This window comes from Scylla paramamosain, chromosome 9, assembly GCF_035594125.1.
Source record: "Scylla paramamosain isolate STU-SP2022 chromosome 9, ASM3559412v1, whole genome shotgun sequence".
NCBI lineage: Eukaryota > Metazoa > Arthropoda > Malacostraca > Decapoda > Portunidae > Scylla > Scylla paramamosain.
This window is the reverse complement of record NC_087159.1, coordinates 14,040,001-14,065,672: the sequence shown is the minus strand read 5'-3', so window position 1 is coordinate 14,065,672 and position 25,672 is coordinate 14,040,001. Positions and strand designations below refer to the sequence as shown.

At 42.9% G+C, this 25,672-nt stretch overlaps 1 protein-coding gene and 1 long non-coding RNA gene across 2 annotated transcripts in view; one reads left to right on the top strand and one right to left on the bottom strand.

Annotated features, from left to right (window-relative positions):
- LOC135103650 (uncharacterized) overlaps positions 1 to 21,012 on the top strand; it is a 77,742-nt gene extending 56,730 nt beyond the window's left edge. Inside the window, 5 exon segments of the mRNA XM_064010202.1 lie at positions 4,222 to 4,344; positions 4,346 to 4,433; positions 10,931 to 11,091; positions 16,372 to 16,510; positions 19,417 to 21,012. Of these exon segments, the coding sequence (XP_063866272.1) occupies positions 4,222 to 4,344; positions 4,346 to 4,433; positions 10,931 to 11,091; positions 16,372 to 16,510; positions 19,417 to 20,102 (1,197 nt within the window). The 3' untranslated portion in view covers positions 20,103 to 21,012.
- The window catches only part of LOC135103651 (uncharacterized), a 272,999-nt gene that overhangs the window by 125,083 nt on the left and 122,244 nt on the right, over positions 1 to 25,672 (bottom strand). The gene's annotated exons all lie outside the window — the stretch shown is intronic.

Here is a 25,672-nt window from a genome sequence, read left to right as displayed (position 1 = left end):
AAGGGAGCAGGTGTGTGGGTGTGTCGTGGGGATATTCACCTGCTTTAAGGGTTTGGGCACACACGCCGCGAAGACTAAGGGCTTCGAGGCGCTGCTTCCTGAAGACAGATTGTGGGTGTGGTGGTGGAGTGGGTGTGTCGCTTGTACACCGAAGAACCCAGAGTAACAGAGTAACGAAATAAAAACATACAACAAACACGAAAACACACACACCACACACACACACACACACACACACACACACACACACACACACACTGATATTTACATGATGAATAAAACAGGTGACGAGAATGCACAATGCCAAATGCAAATGTGGCTTGTGGAGATGTGATGGGTTGAATGAATCGCTCGGATCCCGGTAAAAGTTCGGTGGTGTGGTTAAATACATGTATAAAAATAATAAAGAAAAAAAAAAGGAAAGGAAAAATTTTCTTATGAGACTGAAAGTGAAGTAAAGACGACGAATGCTTGACAGAAATCAGGATGAAAAAATTAAAACGAATTCAAATCTGACGTGGACTTGGAAATGCAGTGTGTGTGTGTGTGTGTGTGTGTGTGTGTGTGTGTGTGTGTGTGTGTGTGTGTGTGTGTGTGTGTGTGTGTGTGTGTGTGTGTGTGTGTGTGTGTGTACGCGGGAACAGCGTATCCAAGGGAGTGACAACCTTCTGATTGCCCGACCCAAAAAAGAAGCGGGTGATAAAATGCAACATAGTCTCCTGAAGCCAAGGAACAAGGGGGTGTGGCGGCGTCTCATGAATTATGGCGCCTACTTAAGACTAGATGAATATGAAATGGCGGAAGCCAGCTTCTGTCCCACCCAGTGTTTTCTAGCAATGAATAAATAGTTAATGGCACTGCAGTGTTTCCGTGCCGCGTTTATTAGTAGAATGAGATAATGGAGGAGGCGGCAGTAATGTGAATGAAGGAGGAGGTACAGCACGTTGGGAAAGGAGAAAGGGCCAAAAGCTAATGTCTAGGAACAATGGAGTAGGATAACATTAACTGTTCAGCACAACATGGTGTGCACACCTTAAGTCTCATTGTTGTTAGTGATGTCATGGTTAATGCCCCCGTAAGACAGGTGCCAATGACTTCAGCGTCCAAAAGAAAAAAATACCTGATCTTGTAATTAAGACCATTTGAGTGTAAAGTTTCGTTGTGTTGCCATTGCAATTTAACTCTCCACGATAAGACCAGATGACTTAATCTCTCCTCAGTTTAAATAGAAAAATCATGAAAAAAATATTCATAACGTATGGAGCAGAAAAGCAAGAAGAAAAAAATTTCCTCTTTCAATGATGAAAAAACATGATTCATTGCCCTCATTAGACATACGAGCTTTACGAGAAATAATTCGCCGCTGTCGTCCGACCTGTTCCGGCGGATTAATCCAGGCGGGAAATTAACACAAAACGCCAATAAATTAACAAAATCAATACGAGGAGGCCGCACAGAATGGATCACGTGGCCAAGACTGGCAAGCATGATCTATTTCTCGTTAAGTCCCGCCAGATTACCCCAAAGGCCGTCATCCCTCACGCCGCGGTGACCATTAATTCATCTCACAGTGTCAGCCCGAGAGTGGCGTCCCCATACAAGACTGCAGGCGGGAGTAGATCAGACCAACCCTATTAGACTCAATATTCCTAGATAATTAGGCTCTCCACGCTACCTACTTACAGACCACGGCGTAGTAAGCAGGACCACGCAACACAGCACGACCTGGAGCCGAGATGCGGGGTTTTTACACACGTGCAGCAAAACTGGGAGACGTTACGATCCAATGCAATTTGCCGAAAAAGCTCCCCACTGCTACTAGGCCTCTCTCTCTCTCTCTCTCTCTCCTCTCTCTCTCTCTCTCTCTCTCTCTCTCTCTCTCCTCTCTCTCTCTCTCTCTTCTCTCTCTCTCTCTCTCTCTTTATATCTGAAGGGCAAACGTTCTTCGCCTCACAAGACTTCTGAGGTCGTCCAGAAGTGACTCTTTCCCCCTTCCCTCCTCTTCATCACATCTCTGAAGTTTCAGTCTTCTTCATTAATCAGGGAGGGGCGCCCCCTCGCTGCTCTGGCCCGTCCCTGCGGTAATCAATAAGTGGTGGTGCCCGGCATCTGTCCGTCCGCCATCGTATATTCATAAGCCGGCGCAGCGGCAATATTTCATTTCTGGTTATCCTCACGTTTCGTCATGTAAATACCCACACAGTGCTACGAGTGTTATCTTTACATGTTTTCTCTTGCCATCTCGACGAACATTGTACACAAACTTTTATATATTTCCATTCAAATGTTTCCTACGGTTATCAGTTTTTAAGAAAAGTTAAAATCAGAACGATTAAAAAAAAAATTCAAAAGTGAACAAAGCAAAATATAAAACAAGCTTAGATGGAAGAACGCGTTTATCATGCCCAGTCAAAAATTATTCCAGCCAGGACTCTGAACAAGACTCACACCTTAATCCCAAGGGTGTACAGAATGATAGTGAGGAGTAAACACAGTAAAACATAGCAGTTGGTCAGACACATACTTAATCATAGGCGTGTTTATGTCGAGAGGATATTGTGAAGAAGTAAACACCTCGTTTAACCGCACGCGATGAAAAACTCACCCTACAGCCTGGCGTGATGGTTCCTCCTTACCTGAGACCTTGCCCTTGGCTCCTCACGTCCCTTACTGAGGGATTAACATATAATTAATGTGTTTGCTCTCTGCCTTTTTTTAACGCACGCCATGGATCTTACCGCCCTTCTCCAGGATCATTAAGCCACGCAGTAATCGCCCTCCTTGTCCGGCAGCAAAACATGGGGTCCAGCAATCGTGAGTTATTCATATTGCATTTAATTGCCATGAAGGATTAAGTCAAAGGAAATTAAGATATCGATGAGGGTTTTAGGAGCACGGCAATAAATCTAATGAGTAATAACTTACCAGAAGGGTTCATAAAAGAGAGAGAGAGAGAGAGAGAGAGAGAGAGAGAGAGAGAGAGAGAGAGAGAGAGAGAGAGAGAGAGAGAGAGAGAGAGAGAGAGTGTGTGTGTGTGTGTGTGTGTGTGTGTGTGTGTGTGTGTGTGTGTGTGTGTGTGTGTGTGTGTGTGTGTGAGAGAGAGAGAGAGAGAGAGAGAGAGAGAGAGAGAGAGAGAGAGAGAGAGAGAGAGAGAGAGAGAGAGAGAGAGAGAGAGAGAGAGAGAGAGAGAGAGAGAGAGCTTAAAACTCGACCTAACAACAACAACAACAACAACAACAACAACAACAACAACAACAACAACAACAACAACAGCAACAACAACAACAACAACAACAACAACAACATAAATGAAGTACACGACATAGGAAAATGAGAATGAGACAAGGCCGGGGAAGGGGACTCACCCAGCAGTGATGAGCCTCCCTGCGGACCATGGTGAGGGAAGCACCTTCTGGTAAAAGTTATTGCTTTAGTTCCTTGGTGCAAGATTAAAGTTTTTCCCTCCCCGTGCATGGAAGGAATTTGACGATTGGAGTTTGATGACACTCTATCAGTCAGGGCGTCCCCTTCCTCTATTCAGCAGAGGCAGGGTTGCCCTCGTATTGGTTACGGTCATTATTCTTTGTAAACAGACACCCACGGTAACTATTCCCGCTCTTGCTAGTCTCGGGTTTCACTTTCCTGTAGTGTGTGTGTGTGTGTGTGTGTGTGTGTGTGTGTGTGTGTGTGTGTGTGTGTGTGTGTGTGTGTGTGTACAATAAAAAAAATACTTCAGTAAAAAAAATACCAGCTTTTCTACTCTCCATTCTGGTTCCTTTTCTCCTTGCCTCGGTCTAACCTGCAGAACACCCAAGCCTCAACACAAACAGTATTTCACACAGTAAGAGCGCCCAATCCGTAAGGCTCTGCTGGAAGGGGTGCGGGGAAGAAAGGAGAGACGGGCACACTAGACATCAGCTTATAAACTTCACATGCTGTTGTTTATGCTCTTCCTCCCTAAGGCTGATGAAGTTTCTGCGTGTCCCTCACACACACAATGCATAATTCTGACCATACGTAGACAGAGTGCACAGAACTCTATTCCTGACTTTCTCTAATCTAATTTTTAATAATCTTCCTTCGATCCAGATTATACAGGTTAGCCAAGACCCCCAACCTTTTCCTAACCACCCTATTTTCTTTTTCTTTTTCCACTTCCTCCCAGTTACCTTAAAGAAATGTACAACTCTCTCTAACTTCCTACATTTTCCTTCCCTTCAGGTGTCGTGGGTGAGAGTGAGGGACGCAGACATCCTGACAGTGGACCGCTACACCTTCGTCGGGGATGAGCGGTTCGAGTCCCACTACTCAGCTCAATCAGAGACTTGGAACCTGGTGATCCGCTTACGTGCAGGAGCGTGACGCGGGGGAGTATGAGTGCCAGGTGTCCACGGAACCCAAGATGAGCCAGTTCTTCAGCCTACGAGTCGTCAGTGGGTATCGCCTATTGTTTATGTTACTCTGTGTTGTACCTTTTTTCTTCTTTATCCATTAAGATCTACGCGCTTGTTTTCCATTAATTTATCAAGATGTGGACCCTTACTTATTCATCTCTGTGTGTGTGTGTGTGTGTGTGTGTGTGTGTGTGTGTGTGTGTGTGTGTGTGTGTGTGTGTGTGTGTGTGTGTGTGTGTGTGTGTGTGTGTGTGAATTTTCTTTGTGATTTGTGCTTCTTTCATCAGTTGCTTTCTTAGCACTCTCTGAGCTAAGGATAATTTTTCGTAACCACGCTAACTCAGTTTTATTCCTCTCATCCAATACTTCTTTCTTTCATCTTGCACCTTTCTCTCCCTCGCAATCAGTCCGTAATAATCTCAATCTCTCCTTTATTTTATTCTTACTCAGTATTTTTCTTCCATCTTTCGTTTCTGTCTCTGCTTCCTGTGTCATTTCCACATCTTCGTAACTCCAATTATCTTTCTTCGTCTCTTTCTCCCCAACACTTACAACTCCTAGATTCAATTAATTAATCATATCAATTCCTCCGCTTCCCTTCTTCCCCCTCCCTGACACCCTTTATCAATTTCATCATTCCTTTCTCTTCCCTTCCCTTCGCCAGCATACTATGTCAGTTCGTGCTCTGTTCTACAATGTCCTTGCCTTCCCCTCCTCCATCTCCTCCTCCTCCTATTTCTCCAATCTTCCTTTACTCTCTTTCTCCTTTCTCTTCCTTCCTTCCTCATTCACTGCCACCACCACCACTGCCACCAACGAAATCTATTCTTCCTCATTCTCTTCTTCCTCATTTCCTTATTTCTTTTCTCACATTTCTTTTACTTCCCTCATTCCCTCGTGCTTTTCTGTCATTCCCGATATGGTAATGATGACCTCTCTCTCTCTCTCTCTCTCTCTCTCTCTCTCTCTCTCTCTCTCTCTCTCTCTCTGCTGTGTGTGTGTGTGTGTGTGTGTGTGTGTGTGTGTGTGTGTGTGTGTGTGTGTGTACGCTTTGATATCTACCTACATAAACAAACACACACACACACACACACACACACACACACACACACACACACACACAATTACAGATCGGACGAACAGATAAATACGGAACAAAGGAAAGAGACCCACGATGAAAGTCACTGCCAGGGAAACAGGGAAAAAAGGCAACCCTGACAAAGACAAAGATGTAGGTCAGTTCCTTTATACACCACTCCATCCGTTTATCCCTAATTGCCAAACTTAGATAAACCATGTTACTCCTTTTTTTTTTTCTTTTTTTTTTCTCCGGTGAATGTCGATGAAACGAAAACGAGCTCTCATGTCAGACCTCTCCCCAAATTAGAGGAGGGAGGACCACTACCTACCTCTCTGTGTACCACTCCTCCCTCTTCCTTAAAGAGAGAGAGAGAGAGAGAGAGAAAAAAAAGGCTTGGTTATATTGATTTAGTAGAGGACTGGCCCCAGTATTTCGCCACGGAGCGACGCCCTTAGTTATTATTTGCAGGCCACTCAGTTATGTGGTAAGGTCTTAAATATAAGCTCTTTACTGTGAGGCGAAGGTAAAGAGCTTACACGTAATCATATTAAAGCACAACTAAATTACTCTCCCCTTTCTTTTGTGACGTTGTTGCCGCCCTCTTATGGCTACGGGACGGAAGCCAAGAGCCACCAGCTGCCGCGGAATAGAGTACCCTCAAAGAGGGGGTGGGAGGGAGGGACGCGGGGACGGAGAGATAAGGGGTAATTCATTTTCAAGGCAATAAACCGGAAATATTTATCCCATTAAGGTTGAGTCGCGCCACTTTCACCTCTGTGGCGCCACGCCACGAGTCTTTCTATCCTTCACATTTCTTTATTTTCCCTTTTTCCACTTCTTTCCGATGCTGCACCTGTGTATGTTTCTCTCTCTCTCTCTCTCTCTCTCTCTCTCTCTCTCTCTCTCTCTCTCTCTCTCTCTCTCTCTCTCTCTATATATATATATATATATATATATATATATATATATATATATATATATATATATATATCTTTTTTTTTGTGGGGGCATTGGCGGGAGTTTTCACCAGTTTGTTGTATTCTTGACACCGTGGAAGAAGGATTAAATGTTGAACGCATTCATTTTTTTTATGTTCTTTCTTCATATGATTTTCTTTTTTTTTCTCTTTACTTGAAAAGTTGATAATGTTTGAAGGAAAAGCCACGTGTGGACGCGTGCCTCCTATATAGGTAGGCGGCAAAATGGCTGGTTATTCTTCCTCCTTCGAATAGTCGTACAAGACTAATGATTCACCTATATACTCGAATATTTTTTTTCTTTTTCTGTCTTGCTAAGAGAGCACTGAAGAGCGTCAGCTAGTGAAGGCAAGCAAGAGGGTGCCAGAACATCACGCAATAAAACATGTCCGGGAGGCTTCAGGGCGCATTGCATTTGTACACACGAGTAGTCCGACTGGGTTTGAAAGTTCGTGCCTTTGTTCCCTTCACGCCGTATCTTGTATTTGACGACCACTTCTGCATGTTGGTCCTTCGTATTGACGAGACAATAACCAGACTTTCCAAGCGCCGGATGGGCAACAATGTCGTTCAGCAGCAAGACAAAAAGAAACACATAAGGCCCGTGACAAAAATCCAACATTATCATCATTCACTATTAAGGAAATGTCACATATAAAGAAACCTAGTCCAATTAGATCAAAACTATTTTCCTTTTCCTTTTTTCTTCCTGTGAGGCATAAGGGCAGGTAGGGTAGCTGAGGAGAGAGTATCATAAAGGCTCGCCGTGAAGAGTGGCCTGCGCCATCAAAGCAGCTGAGAGACGAGGAAGAGAGTGCGAGAGAGGAGACTGTCTGGAACCAAAGTGACAATGAAAAACCTGCAAGAGGAAAGTTCTGAAAGAGAATCAGAAGAGGGTAGCCTCCTCCAAACCCAGCCTGACCCTATTGAAAGCCTACCTCAGTCACTTCCCTCATGATCCCAGCCCAGGTTGAAGATGGCAAGGAGGGGAGAAGATACTTTACATCTGAAGCCTGACATGGTTTGGTGAAAAGAAGCTTGCTGCGAGAAAGGAACACCTCCGTAATTCTCTTTCTTGTTAACGTTAATGAGCTATAAAATTAATCTCCCTCAGAGTGCATCGCTGCGTGTCACCTTTCATGTCCCACGCCGCGTTTTGATCCCTCATATTTTCCTGCCGCCTCTGCCACCAGTCGTATTTTCCCTTACAAGAAAGAAGGAAAAAGAAGCCTAATCGCACTCAGAAGCCGAGGGAGGGGAATCCACCTTGAAAAAAATGCATCTTGAAAAAAAAAAAAAAAGTCCTCCGCGTGAGCTCAGTAGGAACTAAAGCCACGCTGAGGATATAATACACCCGCGTAAAAGATAATCGAGAGGCATTTGGAGGGAGCAACGCGCCACCAGATGGCAGCACCGGCCTCAGAGGGGAGGAACCATGCGCATGAGTCCCGAGGCAGCTCAGCTTTATGTCTCTGGTCCGGAACATTACACGGGAAAAATAGCCCATTGCCCAGTATCCCCAGAGGCTTGAACAGCATCGCTTGGTCAGCAGCTGCAGCAATAACGCCTCGAGGAAGATCTAACGAGGGAAACACGCACCCCGAAGTGGAACACACACACACACACACACACACACACACACACACACACACACACACACACACACACACACACACACACACACACACGGAAACAGAAGAGTGTAATGAAACTGCATTATAATGTCTCACAAAAAACAAAGTTGTCTCGTTTTCTACTGCATTTTGCGTTGGTACACCCTCGTCCAGGACAGAAGATATGTTCTCTTCCTCCCTCACCTCCTGACTGGCTGTGTGTTCTGCGTCCCTTCGTCGGCAGTAACGAGGAGCACTGATCACCTGTGCGTCCTAATTAAGGCTGATTACTGAGAGCAAATGTTGATATGCGGAGCTAGAAAAAAAATAGAGTTATCTTCTAATTACCATGAAATTTAACTCGGTGATGCTCGCTCGCTCGCACGCACGCATGCACGCTCGCGCACACACACACACACACACACACACACACACACACACACACACACACACACACACACACACACATGTATACATTCACAACATATATGACGCACATACCGTATATGACACACTATAGCCAACATCAGCAGCCATGAGCACGAGTCGCAGATGAACACTTGAAAAAAAATATGGCGCAGTGATGCCAGACATGCAAATGCAGTCCATTGCCCAGACTCGCACACGGATTTAGTAGCATGGCGACTAAAAATGAATACACGAAAAACAGTAAATAAATAAATGCAGATCATAATTAATTCAGTCGACAGAGAAATTACTCATATTTATTAGCTCTGTGTGTGTGTGTGTGTGTGTGTGTGTGTGTGTGTGTGTGTGTGTGTGTGTGTGTGTTTTGAGGGAATAGTTAAGTCTACACACTTTCAGAAAAAAACGAAAAACATCAACGAGAAGGTTTGTCAGTTGCAAGCAATGACCTTGGTACCGGTCTGTGTGGCCTTGCTTGTAGGCAAAAACATTAATCTTTTAGTCCTGAGCACCTCCCCTCCACGTGCACTCACCACCAGGTCTCAGGGAAGGTGACCCCCATAAAAACACACCACGCCGGCAAGGCTAAAATCACGTATATGACCTTAAATACTCTAGAGCAGTAATTTTCATTTTTATTTATTTATTTTTACATATTTATAATTTTCATTGAGTATATTAGTAGCCCGCTGATAGTCCCTGTCGCTGACGTGCAAACGAGCCAAGGTCATGTCCACGACCTCCGCCCCGCCGGCAGTATCATCTCCCCGCGTTAATTACAGCATAATCCTTCCACGTACAAGTAATTACTTATGAGTGGACCGAGATGAGGCAGTGCAGTTACTCATCTAAAGCTTCTCGTTCACTGTACCTGTGCATAAACTGAAATTAATCTACAAACTTTTCTTCACGTGAGCAGTATATTTTTCTTACTTCTTACTTGTGATATGTGAAACATGCGCGACACATAGGAACGCGTGCGCGCACGCATGCACGCACGCACGCACACACACACACACACACACACACACACACACACACACACGCGGTCTGGTGTTTATTTTATTTACGTATTTATCTTATTTACTTTCAATTCGTATAATAAGTTCTGGTTTGCTTTCACATCTTCCCCCCCCCCTCTCTCTCTCTCTCTCTCTCTCTCTCTCTCTCTCTCTCTCTCTCTCTCTCTCTCTCTCTCTCTCTCTCTCTCCCTCTCTCTCTCTCTCTCATTCTGTTCCTTTCCTTATCCTACACATTTTCCTCCCCTTTCCTACCGGTTTCTCTTCCTCTTTATATTTGTTCTTTCCCTCCTCTGCTCACTTCCTTCCACACTTTCCCACGCTGATTTACCTCAAAATCTTCACGTATATTTCTCCACGTGCTTGCTGTACCTCCAATCTCTATTTACTCTTATATTTTTTTTACTTTTACCTCCTCCTCCTTCTCCTCCTCCTCCTCCTCCTCCTACTACTACTACTACTACTACTGCTACTACTACTACCAGCACCTCTCTCCCTCCTAACAGTTTTTTCTCTCTTTCCTTGACCCCCTTTTCCCCTTCCCCGTATCCGTGCCCGTCTCTCCCTGTCCCACTTCACTCCACATGAAATTGCTTTGGTTCGTGAGGGCTAAAACGTTCTCCCCGGCGGGTCACGAGTGCCTTAAGCTTCGCTATTAAATTTCGACTCCATTATAGCGGACTCATGGTCTGCCTCTTTATGGGAGTGAACGTCGTCTCCACCGTGTCAAAGGACTTTTCTTTGGCGCTAAAATTTCGGCCACACGCGACATATGAGAATGACAGGTGGTAAGGGCCAGTGGAGGGTAGAGGCGAGAGGACGGTACGAGGAGGGAGTGATCTGAAGGAGGGGCGTGTGAGGGGAGGGATGGTGAGATGAGAGTGAATGTCGTGCAGGCGGCGAAGGGTCAATCGAGAGTTAGTCACTTGAGCTGAAACTTTATTGAGAATGATTTGAAAGCTATTTGAAGTATGAAATTTACTGTGACTTTAGTGTGATGTGCACTTCGGTTTATTTGAGAAAGTAAATGGATTCTAGATTTTTGTTCCAGTGTTTTCATTTCCTCGAGCGTAAAATTACCTTGCACTCCAGTCCTGTGTTGTTTTTCTATGAGTTTGACGTGTCCTTTTTTTTTCTTTTCTGTGTTGAAATAAAATGTCATATTGCTGCTAACCGAAAAAAAAAAAATTATTTCCCTCATTCAGAAGTATTGAAGTTTCAATGCACCTCACACAGACAGGCAGGTTTTCCAATACTCCATGACGGTCGCTTCATTTTCGCGCCACCTCCCCCGTCATCCTTTCCTTCCCTGGTGTCACGTTTGCCCACTAGAGTTTGTAAGATTTTCACACTTTAAGTTCTCCTTTACTCTTACTCTTTTGCTTAGTTATCGTCGTATTCCTCTCTCTCTCCTCCACAGTTCCCAAAGTCAAGATTCTGCCAATGGGGGATCGTTACGTGAAGGCGGGAAGCACCGTCCGCATTGATTGCCAAATCACAGACGTGGTGCAGCTGCCAGACTACATCTTTTGGTACCACCAGGAGAAGAGGGTGATGGCCCGACACGATCCTAACCTAACTGTAAGTACTACTAGATACAGTACTCAGCTGCTCATCTTTGTCCTTCATTCAGCACTTGCCTCATGCCACGTGCCTCCTTACTTCTCTCTCTCTACTGTCAACACGCTTTCAGTTTCCTTTTTTATTTTTTTTTTCCTTTCCACATTTGCTGTACCTCTCTCTTCCCTTTAATTCACCTTTCCTTCCATCTTCTTCCCCTGAGTTGCCTGACTCGTGTTTCCCAGAAATTTGTGTTGTTTGTTCGCGAGACTAATTCATCTTTTTTTGCTCTTATTCCCGGGTTTTGTTATTTTCCCCACTCGTGCTATTATTCCACGCTCACACTCTCGCGCGCAGTCACACAGGAACACACGCACACATCCACCCACAAGCACACATACACACCCTCACCAACATCCACACACACACATACAATGGGACACGCACATACACAAGCAGAATACAAACACGCCCTACTATCCGTACATTTACCCAAACAACCTCCTCCCACATTCAAACAGTCCCACTCTCCCACGCCTCTTCGAAATCTCTTCTTGTACCTTGCCTTTCAAAATTAAATCGCGGACACTTCTATATTTTTACTCTTAAAATACCAAAAGCTAAGCTACCTCTCTCTCTCTCTCTCTCTCTCTCTCTCTCTCTCTCTCTCTCTCTCTCTCTCTCTCTCTCTCTCTCTCTCTCTCTCTCTCACACACACACACACACACCCACACACCCACACACACACATCCCTATATCTTTACACCTTACATTTCCCAGCTATCGTCACCACCTCCTCTTCCCTGTAAGCCCCACCACACATCGCCCGTACCGCCTACTTCTGCAGCGTTCCAGGTGTTATCGAAAAGCTCTCACGTTTCCCCCAAACAGCGATCGCTCCCTCGTCACGCACCTCTCGAGCATCAAGCCCCCAGGCCCACGCAAGGCACCTTACATTACGAGCACGTATAATCCTGCCAGACAAGGAAGTGGCCAAGCTGCAGATCAAGACGGACTGGCGGAAACTCGTGCCAGCTACAAACTGCAGGCTCTGGATGGCGATCTAAATCCTTTGTTTGTCGGACTTGCTGCAGTCTCACTTGTTTCTTGTCAAGGGATTAGCTCTTGCCGGAATACAGCCCGGCACCACATCTGTTTACATGAGGAAGGCAAGTGAGATTAAAGAGCGGATGTTCAAGTGATACTACATCGCCGAGCGACAACAAAACGATGCACGTTGCGTCCGGGAGGTTTCATTGTCATCTGGAAAACTTACGTAGCCATTTCAAAGAGAATAGCACTCAAGGCTAAAGAAAAACCACTTCTAAAAACGAGAACTGAAGACTTGAACGACTCACCTACACATAATTTTTTTCACTGGACAGGAAATGGTTAAAAGTTATCTTCTTTCATTTTCCTGTCGAAGAGAAGCGATAAAACTGTCTCATTTCCGTGTGCGATGTATTCTCTCCTGTGTCAAAAGCAAAAATCGAAATTGTGAGTGTCGCGTCCTATTACCCCTTCTCGCCGAACCTTCCACATGCGGGTCTTATTTCGTTAATTACTTCATTCCACGTCAGTCATCTTTCTCGGTTTCCTTTTTTGTCGGGAGCCTTTCGAATTTTCTTCTATCTCCGCTGCTGCCGCCTCCGCCACCACGGTCCTCACACTCCCAATCGGCGCTAATTAAGTGAGGGTTGTGATCCGTAACTGCATCCACTACACGGTTTCTTTTTTCCACTCGTCTCTCTTCCATCCCAGACCTGGAGTGAACCTTCTTTTATAAAACCTCCTTTCTTTCACCTCACACACATTTTCCTCGTCCATTTTTTTTTTATCTTTCGTATCGCACATTATTTCTTTTTATCCACTTTACTTTCTCTCTCTCTCTCTCTCTCTCTCTCTCTCTCTCTCTCTCTCTCTCTCTCTCTCTCTCTCTCTCTCTCCCCCCTCTATCTTCTCCATACTTTACGCTCACACTTTCTGTCTTCATTATATTATTTTCTTTTCCCTTATGCCTCTCCTATCATCACTACCATCACTCCCTCACTCCCTTCCGCCCCCTCTGTCCCTCTCCCTCTTCTCACCTTAGCCTTTCACCTCTGCTGAAGATATGGAGCTAATGGGGTGCGTCGTTAGGCTAAACTTTATGGCGCTTTATTGTATGGGAAAGCCAACCATTTAGATGAAGAGTAATATTGATATTTCACGTGACTTTAAACAGAGAGAGTGAGAGAGAGAAGAGAGAGAGAGAGAGAGAGAGAGAGAGAGAGAGAGAGAGAGAGAGAGAGAGAGAGAGAGAGACAGGTGTAAAGACAAAGATGTAAAGAGAAAAAATAAAAGAGCGTGAGAGAAAGAGAAAGAGAGAGAGCGATCAAGTACGTGAAGAGAAAGGTAATAAAGTGAGAATTTATTGGTAAAGTTGGGAGATGTGAGAGAGAGAGAGAGAGAGAGAGAGAGAGAGAGAGAGAGAGAGAGAGAGAGAGAGAGAGAGAGAGAGAGAGAGAGAGAGACAGACAGAGAAAGAAAACGAGATGAATATAACTTCACGCTTCATAAATCCGCCTTACACTTCACACTCCCATTTTCTTTTCTTTTTTCTTATATATTTACATCGCTTCTAAATTTTGTGGATGAGAACATTTCACATTTAAGAAAATAAAAAATAAAGAACGAAAATAAAAAAAAACGGTCATTCTTCTACATTCTCTCTTACCTTAGCCACTCTCCTTCACATAGACTTCAAAATTGGTAGACATTACTTTTTTTTAGGGTAATAATAACGCGATTAAGGCGGGTCATTACAGCTCCCAAGGCAGTCTTGGCCCATTAATAAAAGAGCATTAGCGGCCCCCTCGCCTTATAATATTAACGAGCCTGAAAACCGCAAACAAAAGGGGATTTTCGGAGATTAACGCGAGTCTATGCTAGGTGTGTGTTTTTAGGGAGCCATTTAGGGAAGCGATGTAAGGGCGCCAGGAGAGGAAAGGACTGAGGGAGACTGATGTGATGGGAGAGAGAGAGAGAGAGAGAGAGAGAGAGAGAGAGAGAGAGAGAGAGAGAGAGAGAGAGAGAGAGAGAGAGAGAGAGAGAGAGAGAGAGAGAGAGAGAGAGAGAGAGAGACACTGTGTGTGTATGTGGGCAGAAAGAGATATAGAGATAGGCAAGTACGTTATGACACAGAAAGACAGACACACACAAAAAAAATAAATGAATAAATAAATAATAATAATAAAAAAATAAATAAATCATGCATGCAAAAGAAAGAAAAAATAAATAAAAACAGTGAGTGAAACAGATAAACATTCATTCTTACATGCATACACACAAAAATACCTACACAGACACAAACACACACACACACACACACACACACACACACACACACACAAATCATTAGTGAGGGCGCACGGACGCACAGATAAAAGGGGATATCTTTGCATCCTTCCAACACGCTCCCTATATCTCGCTACACCAACAGTAATAATGACAACGAATACAGTGACCTGCCAATAACACGGAATACTAAACTAAGGCCCGAGAGACACCTGCTATTCATACTTTATGTTTATGCATTCGTGGGAGTGCAACTAGCAAGCCAGTCAGCCAGTCAGGCAACTAACTACCTAGCCAGCCAGCCAACCAGCCAGTAATCCAGAATAATAGGAATGCAAATTATAGCCAGGGAAAGTATATTGAGCTCGCTTCACGCATTACGCTCAAAGGGGAAAAGTGAATCATGGGAATGTGTTGTGTTATTTTCGTGTTTCTCGTATAGTGTTTGTATTCCAACGTATGCACACTGGTTTCCCCTCCATGTTTGTGTGTTGCGCAGCGGCACCTTCACTTGGGTTCCCTCCATGCAGACTCCCGTGCGCGTTAACACAAAACCTTTCATATTTTAGGGAAGGAGAAGTATAAAGAAGGTGAATGAGGATATGCAATGTACATACACACACACATGCCAGCACGCAGTATACTGTATATGCAAGCACAAGCACACACACACGCATACACACACAAAGCTAAATTCTCTATTAAAGGAAGGAGGGGTGGAAGAAGAAAACACCAGAATATAATCTAATGCAATGAACGGTTATGCCAGGGAAGCCATTTTAATTAAGGCAACGAAATGAAAGACTTTATACCAAGTACAAAAAAAGAACAAACAGGCCCTTCATGACCACACCATTGTAATAAGGAAAAAGCGACCGTCATTACTATCACTCAAATTATTCTCATACACGACAACCTATAAACGTACTCATAAACTTAATAGAAAAATAAAATAAAAAAACGTTTCCTAGCCAGACTTCACTTTACCAGGGACGAACGTTTCATCTTGCCTTAGTTACAGGGAGCAAGAAAAAAAAAGTATTATAAAATTGCAGACAAAAGAGGGAGGGATATAAAAGAGAGAGTAGTGAGCAAGAGAAGGAAAAGAAGAAAGGGGGCAAGGGGCATAAACTGGGAATACGTGAGAAGCATTCACCTGCAAGCCTCGGGAGACCAGGAGGAAATGGGCCCCTTGGAGCATACCTCACCTGTTGGATGGCACATGAATTCCCCCCCCCCCCTCTCTCTCTCTCTCTCTCTCTCTCTCTCTCTCTCTCTCTCTCTCTCTCTCTCTCTCTCTCTCTCTCTCTCTCTCTCTCTCTCTCCCAGATCACGTGACTCGTAATCCTATATTTTCTCAAGCCTCACAAAATATTTAAATTCCATGTCTAGTATTTATCCACTTTGCTGAGACACACACACACACCCCAAGGCCCTGCAACAACAAAGTTACCTAGCAATTACCTTCCTTACGTGCCATTTCTCGATGTGTGTGTGTGTGTGTGTGTGTGTGTGTGTGTGTGTGTGTGTGTGTGTGTGTGTGTGTGTGTGTGTGTGTGTGTGTGTGTGTGTATCTTAAAATAGAAAATGCTGCATTAGACTGAACTACGAAAAAGTAAAACACTGTGCTATCTTTTGTTTCTCTGTGGAGGTTTTCCTATAATAATTTCCATCACGCAAGTAACAAAAAAAAAAAAAAGTGAAAGAACCGTCAATTTTCTTTTATCTCTCTCTGGAAACTGGAGTTTTTATGATTACTTTCTTGGAAATTCCACCTCAAACATGCAAAATAATAGGAGAAAACATTTACTTTTATATATTTGACGTGTGTAAATAAGTAGATAGATAGATAGATAGATAAGTAGATAAATGGATACATAGGCAGATGAGTAGATAAATGGATACATGTATTACTGTTCTTACTACAACATAAAAAACACGTCTTCCTTCTGCTTGTGCCTGCAGGTGAAGGTGAAGCGCACGGACGTGGAGGCCATCACGTCCACCCTCACCATCCACAAGGTGCGCCAGGAACAGAGCGGAAACTACACCTGCATGCCCTCCAACCTGCACTCCGCCTCCGTCGTGCTGCACGTCATCAACGGTACGTGCTGCTGCCACACACCCTCCTGCCCTCTCCTGGCACGGGCTAATCCAGGGTAATGCACGGGGCAGGATTTAGGACAATATTCTGAAACACTTCTGCACCGCACCTCGAATACTTGCAGAAGGCTCTTGTGAGGCTACACGGGTTTTCAACGTTGCTTTCATGGTTCTAGTAACAGATTAACAAAATTTCAACATTATTAAATGGAGAAATAGCATTGGCAACCCGGCTAATCATCTGTGGTCTTTAAAAATAGTCGTGGTGAGAGCGGAACGTTTCAGAATATGGGCCTTAGTGCCATAGTGCCAGGCGAGGCTTGCTCCCAGGTGATTAGTGAATGGTGAAAAGTGAGTAAAGGGAAATGAAATGATTACTAGCTTTTTCCACTTTTTTAATCGAGGGGTCTTTGTCCTGAGGCGGATTAATACCTGGTGCTGATGACGGTAATTGTCTCTGTCACTGCAGCTCAACTCTGGACCGCGCTATGTTTTCATGGCGTGTGCATGCTGATCCACTCGACCGCAGGATGATATTACGTGAGCCTTGGAAGCTTCAATTTAGACGAGAAATAACTAGGTATTTGTAACAGTAAAGACGTTATTCATTTAAACATAGCCCTCAATATTCAGACAATTCTTTTTATTTTATTATGTGAACACCTTACGGAATAATAATAATAATAATAATAATGATAATAACAATAATAATAATAATAATAATAATAATAATAATAATAATAATAATAATAATAATAACAATAATAATAATAATATTATTATTATTATTATTTTTATTATTATTACTACTACTATTATAAAATTAGATTAACTACCTAATCAAGACAAAGATTCGGGTTGTCACTTAATGGCTTGTTATTTCTTGACGGGGACATAATTCTAATGACTGAGGGTGTTGTTTGGCCGTATCCGGAGGCTGGCTGGTAGTGTGCAGCCTGCAGGTCTGAGCCTCTCATCCTCCGCCGTGCCAGGATCGATGTGAAGGGCAATGACAAACTTCCCTCTATTCTACTAATTTTTTCGCTCCCTCCTGTTGTTCATTTAGCTTCCCTCTCGACCTTTCCCTACCTCCATTCATGCCTGCCTTAGTGCCTCTCTTCATCATTTCCTCCTCCCTGCTTACCTCCTTCCCTCCTTTCCTCGCTACCTCCCTGTGTGTCTCCCGCCGTCTTGTTTACCGGCCAACAGTGTCCGCCGGAGGAACTAATTTACATAGATAAAAAGAAGGACCTGGGTATCATTCCGACGCATGTTAGTAGTATTTGCATAATTCTGTGGATCTGCATAATAGGGTTATTTAGAATTTCATTCCGTTACGGACATATAAAGTAAAATTAAGGGGAAGGAAATTCGTCTATAAAGGCGTTTGCTCTCGCGTATCCGCGTTTACGCTATATTTTCTGACTGTTTGTTCGCGGCCTTATTATTTACTATCACAAGTGAGGCGGAAACAAAAAAAAAGTGTGATGACACTGATTATCATATTTCATGGAATCTAGTCCACAAATATGTATGCACACCAAAACATGAATCAGCCAATGTATATTCATGAACACGCATTTGGTTGCATGACCTGTCCTTTAGAGTATACATGTTGTGTTATGGGATGGAATCCCGGGAAAAAAATACACACGGACCCCAAACAAACCAGGTTAGTGCGGCACTTTTCCCGCACAGTTGAGCAGTTAGTATAACGTGAGTGCAGTGCGGGTGTAAAGGAAACAACGGATTACGGCGCACCACTATGCACGTCCTGCGATTGTTGTTTGTGGCGGCGGCGGCGGCGGCGCGCGACGGCGGCGGCGGTGGTGGTGGTGGTGGTGATGGTCGTGATGATAGTAGTAGTAATGGTGGTGGTGGTGGTGGTGGTGGTAGTAGTGGTGGTGGTGGTCGTAGCAGTGGTGGTGGTGGTGGTCGTAGCAGTGGTGGTGGTGGTGGTGGATGCAGTGCCGGTGTTGATGTGGTGAAGTACAAGTGGTGGTGGTGGAGACTAGTGATGGTGGCGTTAGTGACGGTAGTAATAGTGGAGACAATGGAGGGTGGTGCGACTTAAGTGGTGGTGCCTCTTAGTGGTAGTGGTGGTGACTGGTGATGGTGATGCTGGCGTTGATGGTGGTGGTGGAAGAGTTATTGTTGTTGTTGGTGGTGGTGGTCGTCATGGTGGGCGATGGTGGTGGTGGTCATGGTGGAGGTGGTTGTGGTGGTAGGGGTGGTTATGATATATTGTGGCTATGATGGGTGGTGGAGGTAACCTTGTTGGTGTTGGTGGTTTAAATGAATATCCTGCCAGAACCAGCGGATCCTGTGTTCCATAAGCTGGACTAACCAACTAACCAGCAGTATCTGGTCTCAAAATAGTGTGGGGAAAAAAAAAAGTTAAAATTCTGGCGTCAGCAAAACGGAATCATCAGTAACGTGTTTGAACAAGTCTGCCTTTATTTGGACACGGGAGGGGCATGATAGACCAGAGCAACAACAGGTTGATGAATTGTTGACAATACTTGTCATTAAAACTACTGAATACATAATAGTACATTGTTCAGTGGCTAGCCTATTATCCGAATCTGGTGAATGTTTCAGTGACGATTTATTATTATTTCTATTTACTTATTTATTTATTTGTCTTATTTTGATTTTTGAGAAGATTTGCTGGGCGGAACATCGTGATCGCGTAGAGGGATATTAATGGCTACTAATAATGATACGTGAGAAAAAAAAATCAAAAGTTTAGAGGAAAACTGTAAAACTAATAAACTACTTCGGTTTTTCTAACATAGAGATTAAGCATGTTTTCGAAAGGCCCTTAGTAATTACTGATTTTCGATAAAGCGAATGGCCCTCAACATCACCCTCACGGTGGTAACACTGTCTGTCTCTCCCCCACAGAGAAGCACCCCGCGGCCATGCAGGGCGAACGGAACGGGTCAGGAGCAGCCGAGGCCAAGATCCACGTTACCTTCCTCATATTGCTGCTCCTCTTCGTCTTCACGGTCTCACTTGGTGTTCGGGAGGAAACTTACAGACCTAAACCAAAAAAGCGACTAGCTACAAATCCAGCTTCAGTGGCTGTTCTCTCGCCTGCCACCAAATCTTCAATGTACCTCTCTCCAATTACTGCTCTTTCCCCTCCCTCTCTCCCCTGCCTCTCGCACCACGTACCTACTGCCACATCGAGCCAGGGGGAACAAGAAGCCTTCGATATACTTTGGAAACTTCTGAAAATTGACGCTCTCCATCGTGCACAGGAAGTTCGCTCTACTGAGGGGGACGATGCAAAATCTGTGCCCAGCGATGGCAGCCTCACTAGGGCCATGCCATTCTCGAACAGGCCTGAGGAGATGCTTAACGCGGAGGGTTGTCCTTCATCCTCCTTGAAGCGGCGAGCCCCTCAGGAGTTGATCTTTGATGAAGCTCAGGAACCACTTAACGTGTTAGGAAAGGAGAGAGTAGAAGAAACAAAGGCCAGCAGGACTCGAGTTGCAAGTCCTCAACCTCATCAAGTACCACCAATGTCGCAAATAAAGGGTTTTCGGGGCGTCGGTCGAAGGCTGGGGGTCGCCTCTTGTCGGTGATCAGCCCGGCCGCCCTTGATACCTACTTTTGTATATATCGTGTACATAGACAAGTATATATGATTTTTATGTGTACAGATAGACTTGTACAAAAGATCGTTCCCAAGATAGCAATTAGTATTGGGAAGTTAACAAAAAAAAAAAAAAGAATCGTTTTATAGGAGTTTCTAAAGTCAAAGGAGATAACTGGATCCTGCGTGAGAGAAGCGTCTAAAACATGTGCTTCTTGTAAATATATTTCATTCTTGCGTGTGTATACCTAAAGGAGGTTCGACTTAAAAAATTATTTCAGCGAGGCTATAGTACACACCCACACACTACGTTGCCACTTTTTGGTATCATTTGAAATGAGTTCGCCTTTTATTTACGCCAATACATATTTCTTGAAACTGAATTCCATTGACTATTTACCAATTATTTAGAAGAATGTATACGACTTGAGTGTTCCATGTCGTTCAAAATATACCCTGGAACTGAGAAACCCAACTGTTCTGTGTCAGCAAACGAGGAGATCTGCTAGTAGCGGATGAGAGCCAGGTCAGCAGTCCTCTACAACCACCATGGACTCAATTGAACCACTAGTCATAAAGAACCCCCCGCCACTAAGTGACTACTGGACAAAACAGGCTAGGCGGAGTCTCTAGTTGAAGATCTGGTGAAGTTATGAATCGTCAGCAGTGTTCCGACTTTGGAGTGACTGGCAAGCTTTCTGTAACTCGACAGGGTGGGGCTTGGCTTGAGTATCGGCCGTGCCCTCCCGTGCTGTCTTCAGCACAACTCCCTCGGAACCCGGGAGGCGCCGCACAGAGCACTTGGGTGTTCCATTCGCCTTCAGTGTTTCGTAAATGAATTAATCGATGAGTTAATTCCTTCTGTGTTCCGTGTATTCACTATTTACTATTTTCAACAAGCATAACGGTCATTTATTGATCTGTGAAGTAAGAGCACTAAAACATTCAGCTTTCTGTGTAGTATATGTAGATGTTTGAGGACATGTGTGTTTCTTGGGGCCCTGAGGGGACAGAGGGACATCTAGAGTAAATCCAGCCGAATGGAAGAAGACTATGATGCCTCATTTAATGCAGTGAACTATCAAGTAACTATAGGTACTCATACTTTAGTAGCGACAAAAACAGGTACGAAAACTTGTTCGTCTCTTCAATTCACTGCGCTTACGTAACCAATTACACAGGATCAAAAATTAAAACATCGTGCGTAAGTTCTCATACCCCAGCAGGTGAGCTACACCTTCAGGTACTCAGACATCAAAGGATGTGTATCAGAGCAGCTAGTTTCAATTTGCATCCTGTTTTCTGATAAATTTTATTTCATTGTCAAAGAAATGGTTGGATTTCCGATTGGACACACACACACACACACACACACAATATATATATATATATATATATATATATATATATATATATATATATATATATATATATATATATATATATATATATATATATATATATATATATATATATATATATATATATATATATATATATATATATATATATATATATATTAATTATTATTATTTTTATTAATTGATATTATTATTATTATTATTATTATTATTATTATTATTATTATTATTATTATCATTATCATTATCATCATCATCATCATCACCATCATCATTACTATTATTATCAATATCATTATTATCATAACAATCATTGTTATTATTATTCTGAAGCCCTATAAAATATTTAAAAGATATATTTTTCACCATTCCTTACTCATTAACTTCAAGCTCTGTGAATAATGCCCAACACAAAACAATACGAAGTCGGATATTTATACCCAAAATCATCATATAAAGAATTTTCTGCAACATGTTTTCACGTCTCTCTCTCTCTCCAGCCGAGAGTCTACAAAAGTATTTCTTTCTCAGCTTAATCAACGAGCACTGACCTGAATGTTAATTAGAAGGACGCCCAATTTTCTGTATTTCATTTTTCCTGCATTTGACCGTCGACAGGAACCAAAACTTAGTCTGCTTAGGGCATTTGTTTATTAGTGCATTCGTAAAATGATAAGATAATCCAAAACAGCGGGATAGAGAGCACACACACAAAAGAAAAAAAATCAGACATCATCAGAAATGCAGTCCATTATACTGCAGCAACAAACTCTCAGTCGCTAACAAAGCTCACCCACCACCGACTCATGACCAGTGACTAGACATTTATACAGAGAACAATGTGTAATACTGAACTCGAACACTGATTCCTAAACGAACAGTAGCAGATAAATGATTAAATACATGGAAAATACAAATACAGTGTGCTGTTATGAGGTTATGAATTTCTTATACATGCCGGAGTTAGTCTTGGTCATTCCAATCAAAGTGGAATTCAGATTCGAGGAGGACCAACTTTTTACCCCAGCTTCTACAATATATAGCGTAGTGACAGCAGGAACCAAACACCCACCACACCCCTTCCTACCTTACACGTGTGGCACCTCAATGCCGGCGGGAGTGTTAGCAACCGAGAGGCGTAAGTAAATCTGATTCCCACAGAGAACCATGAGGAAAATGGTGCTCAGCGGCACACTGTATTGTTTTGGCTTCACTGTGAGGCTTCAGCGAGTGGCAGGGGTTAAGTGGCAGCAGCGGCGATGACTCACGGAGTGTCATGCAGCTATCACAGACCAAAGCTACACACGTGTAAAATCATAACAAACGCTATCACGACACGAAAAAGGGCACCGTCTACACGTCAATACATAGAAGCCTAATTTTCACAAAGATAAATGAATGAAACAGAAAACCTAGCGACAAACAAGTGTGTGAAGCAGGTCACGTACTTTGTCTCCAAGAAGCCGAAAACAGTTTCAGTGTTTATGAGGAAAACCGTTCAAGTGTTCGAGAAAAGAAAACAACTTCCATGAAAGAGGCAAGCAAAAGTGTTGACAGAAGGAGAAAAGAAAGCGGAAATGACCTTCCTCCATTGCGTCAAAGTCAAGGCTAAGCCCCTCAAGAAACAAGAACGTATGTAAACTTGTGTGTACATAATGTCGGGAGGGGGCGGCTGGGCGTGTGCGGGAGTGACCTTTTTATTGATCTTACTGGCAAGGAGGGGAGAACCCAGCCGGCGTCTGTAAAACTGTTAAGGCAAAAAAAGAAATGTTCACTATATTATGGATTATATGTTTTGTATATAAGAAATGTTTGTAATAAATGGAACCCATAAAGCATTAACGAGTTTACTTTTAAAAAAATCCAAATGGTCATGACAACAGCAATGACAACGTCCAGGACCAAACGCAATTATAAATGTGAAAATCCGTCAAGCCATCGACACCTGTCTGGTCTCCTAAAGTGTGAGAGTCGTTAGGATAACAGTCGCAGAGAAGGACGCCGCATTCACCCCAAGAGGACGTTCTGAAGGTAGGGTAAAATTACATGAAATACAAGAAAAGAAAGACATCGCTTATTTTTTCTCTTCTGCCAACATGATAATTAGCACTTGCTCGATATACTATAAAATACTTATAAGTAAATCCTGCATTAACTCATGTGTTCATAAACTCCAAGAGTAGCTCCAGGATATTTAATTGGAAAAGGTGTCACAAAACTGCCCAAAATGAATTCCTAAAAGTTTGAAAATAATCTAATACGCATCTTTTCCAAAAGTCAGTTGAAATATAAAGGAAGAGAGAAGAAATACTGTCCCAGAGCTTTCCAAAAGAGCTTATAATGAGAATAGAAATATCGGTCAGCTGTGACAGAGAACTAAAAAGAAGAGAAAAGATTTAGGGTTAACCGTGCCCCTCTCTCTCTCTCTCTCTCTCTCTCTCTCTCTCTCTCTCTCTCTCTCTCTCTCTCTCTCTCTCTCTCTCTCTCTCTCTCTCTCTCTCTCTCTCTTTCTTCCCCAGCCAAAGAAACAAAACGGACAAAAACGATCGAAAGATAGTGGTGGTGGTGGTGTAGTAGCTTGGCGTTAAGATGAAATAATATATGATGATTTGATTATATCCTATGAATAATGCATAGTGATATATGAATATCTGATACTTATACCGATAAAAATTCATATTCTAGCACGTCCTGCCGCAGCCCAGGTGACTGCATGGTGTGGTGAGTGACTGGTGTAGCGGGGAGTGACGCTTTCTCTCATCAATCACACTTTTCATCGAGGTCTGGAGTCACCGCTCACTCCCACCTCGCCAGACCCTCTTGAACACCGCATTTTATGTCTTATCTTCCACTGTCACCACAATACTTAGTCCTCTCCTTAAAGTTTCCCGTTATTGTCCATGTCTTACGTTCTTGTCCATCTTCTTACTGATCATCTCTTTATTGTCCCTGACGCTCACTAATTCCGAACCACTTACCTGATAACAGCAGCAGTCTCAACCTACGAACTGAGAGACTACGATTGCAATTTTCAAGAGAAAGAGGATACGAAATCGATGGAGGTATAGGTAACCTATAAGTAAATGATGAGAATTGTACAATACTTGTAATACACCATGAGACAAATTCAGTAAAAATCTATGACCTATGCCTTGCTACTTGGTGCACCAGGAATTGCTATGGAGGGGATAAGAAGTAAGTTCTAGCACAGAATATCCAGTAGTTTATAAACTCGTTTACCTCAAAGATTTATTTGTACTCTATTGGAGGAGAGATTCCTTATCGTAGCCATTGTTTTGTGTAATATGATCCACTCCTTTAAACGAACATACGGGGTTTATGACATGCAATACATTATGTTCTTGGACTGAAAACAACACTTCTTTGAAACCTCTTTGCTAGATGCGTAAACAGATGCGTTTACTTTCCTACCAAATTATCTACTTGTCACTTCTTGTCAAGACTTTCGATCGCAGTACAAATTCTGTTTCACACATTCCTTTTGAAGAAAAAAATAACCATAAATAAATACATTTTATATATATATATATATATATATATATATATATATATATATATATATATATATATATATATATATATATATATATATATATATATACTCGTATATATATATATATATATATATATATATATATATATATATATATATATATATATATATATATATATATATATATATATATATATATATATATATATATATATAGAAACCACTATAATGGCTTGCCACCATAAAGGAACAACTATCAGACGTCTTAGTAAGGCTTTGAAGGAGGCTGACAAGCCCGTCTTCTTTCTGTGACGGCGCCGTAAAGAGAACTCTGGTGGGAATTATTTGTAACACAAGACAAGGAGAAAATACTGCAACACATTCATTGTGTGTGTGTGTGTGTGTGTGTGTGTGTGTGTGTGTGTGTGTGTGTGTGTGTGTGTGTGTGTGTGTGTGTGTGTGTGTGTGTCGTTTTTCCCTCCCTCTGACATGAGAATGACAGGCGACCAGTGTCACCAGTATTTTTTTTCTTTTCCTTTTTATATTCTATTGTTCTTTTCTGACACGCTTTTTTGACATTCTCTCTCTCTCTCTCTCTCTCTCTCTCTCTCTCTCTCTCTCTCTCTCTCTCTCTCTCTCTCTCTCTCTCTCTCTCTCTCTCTCCTCTTCTCTTCACACACACAC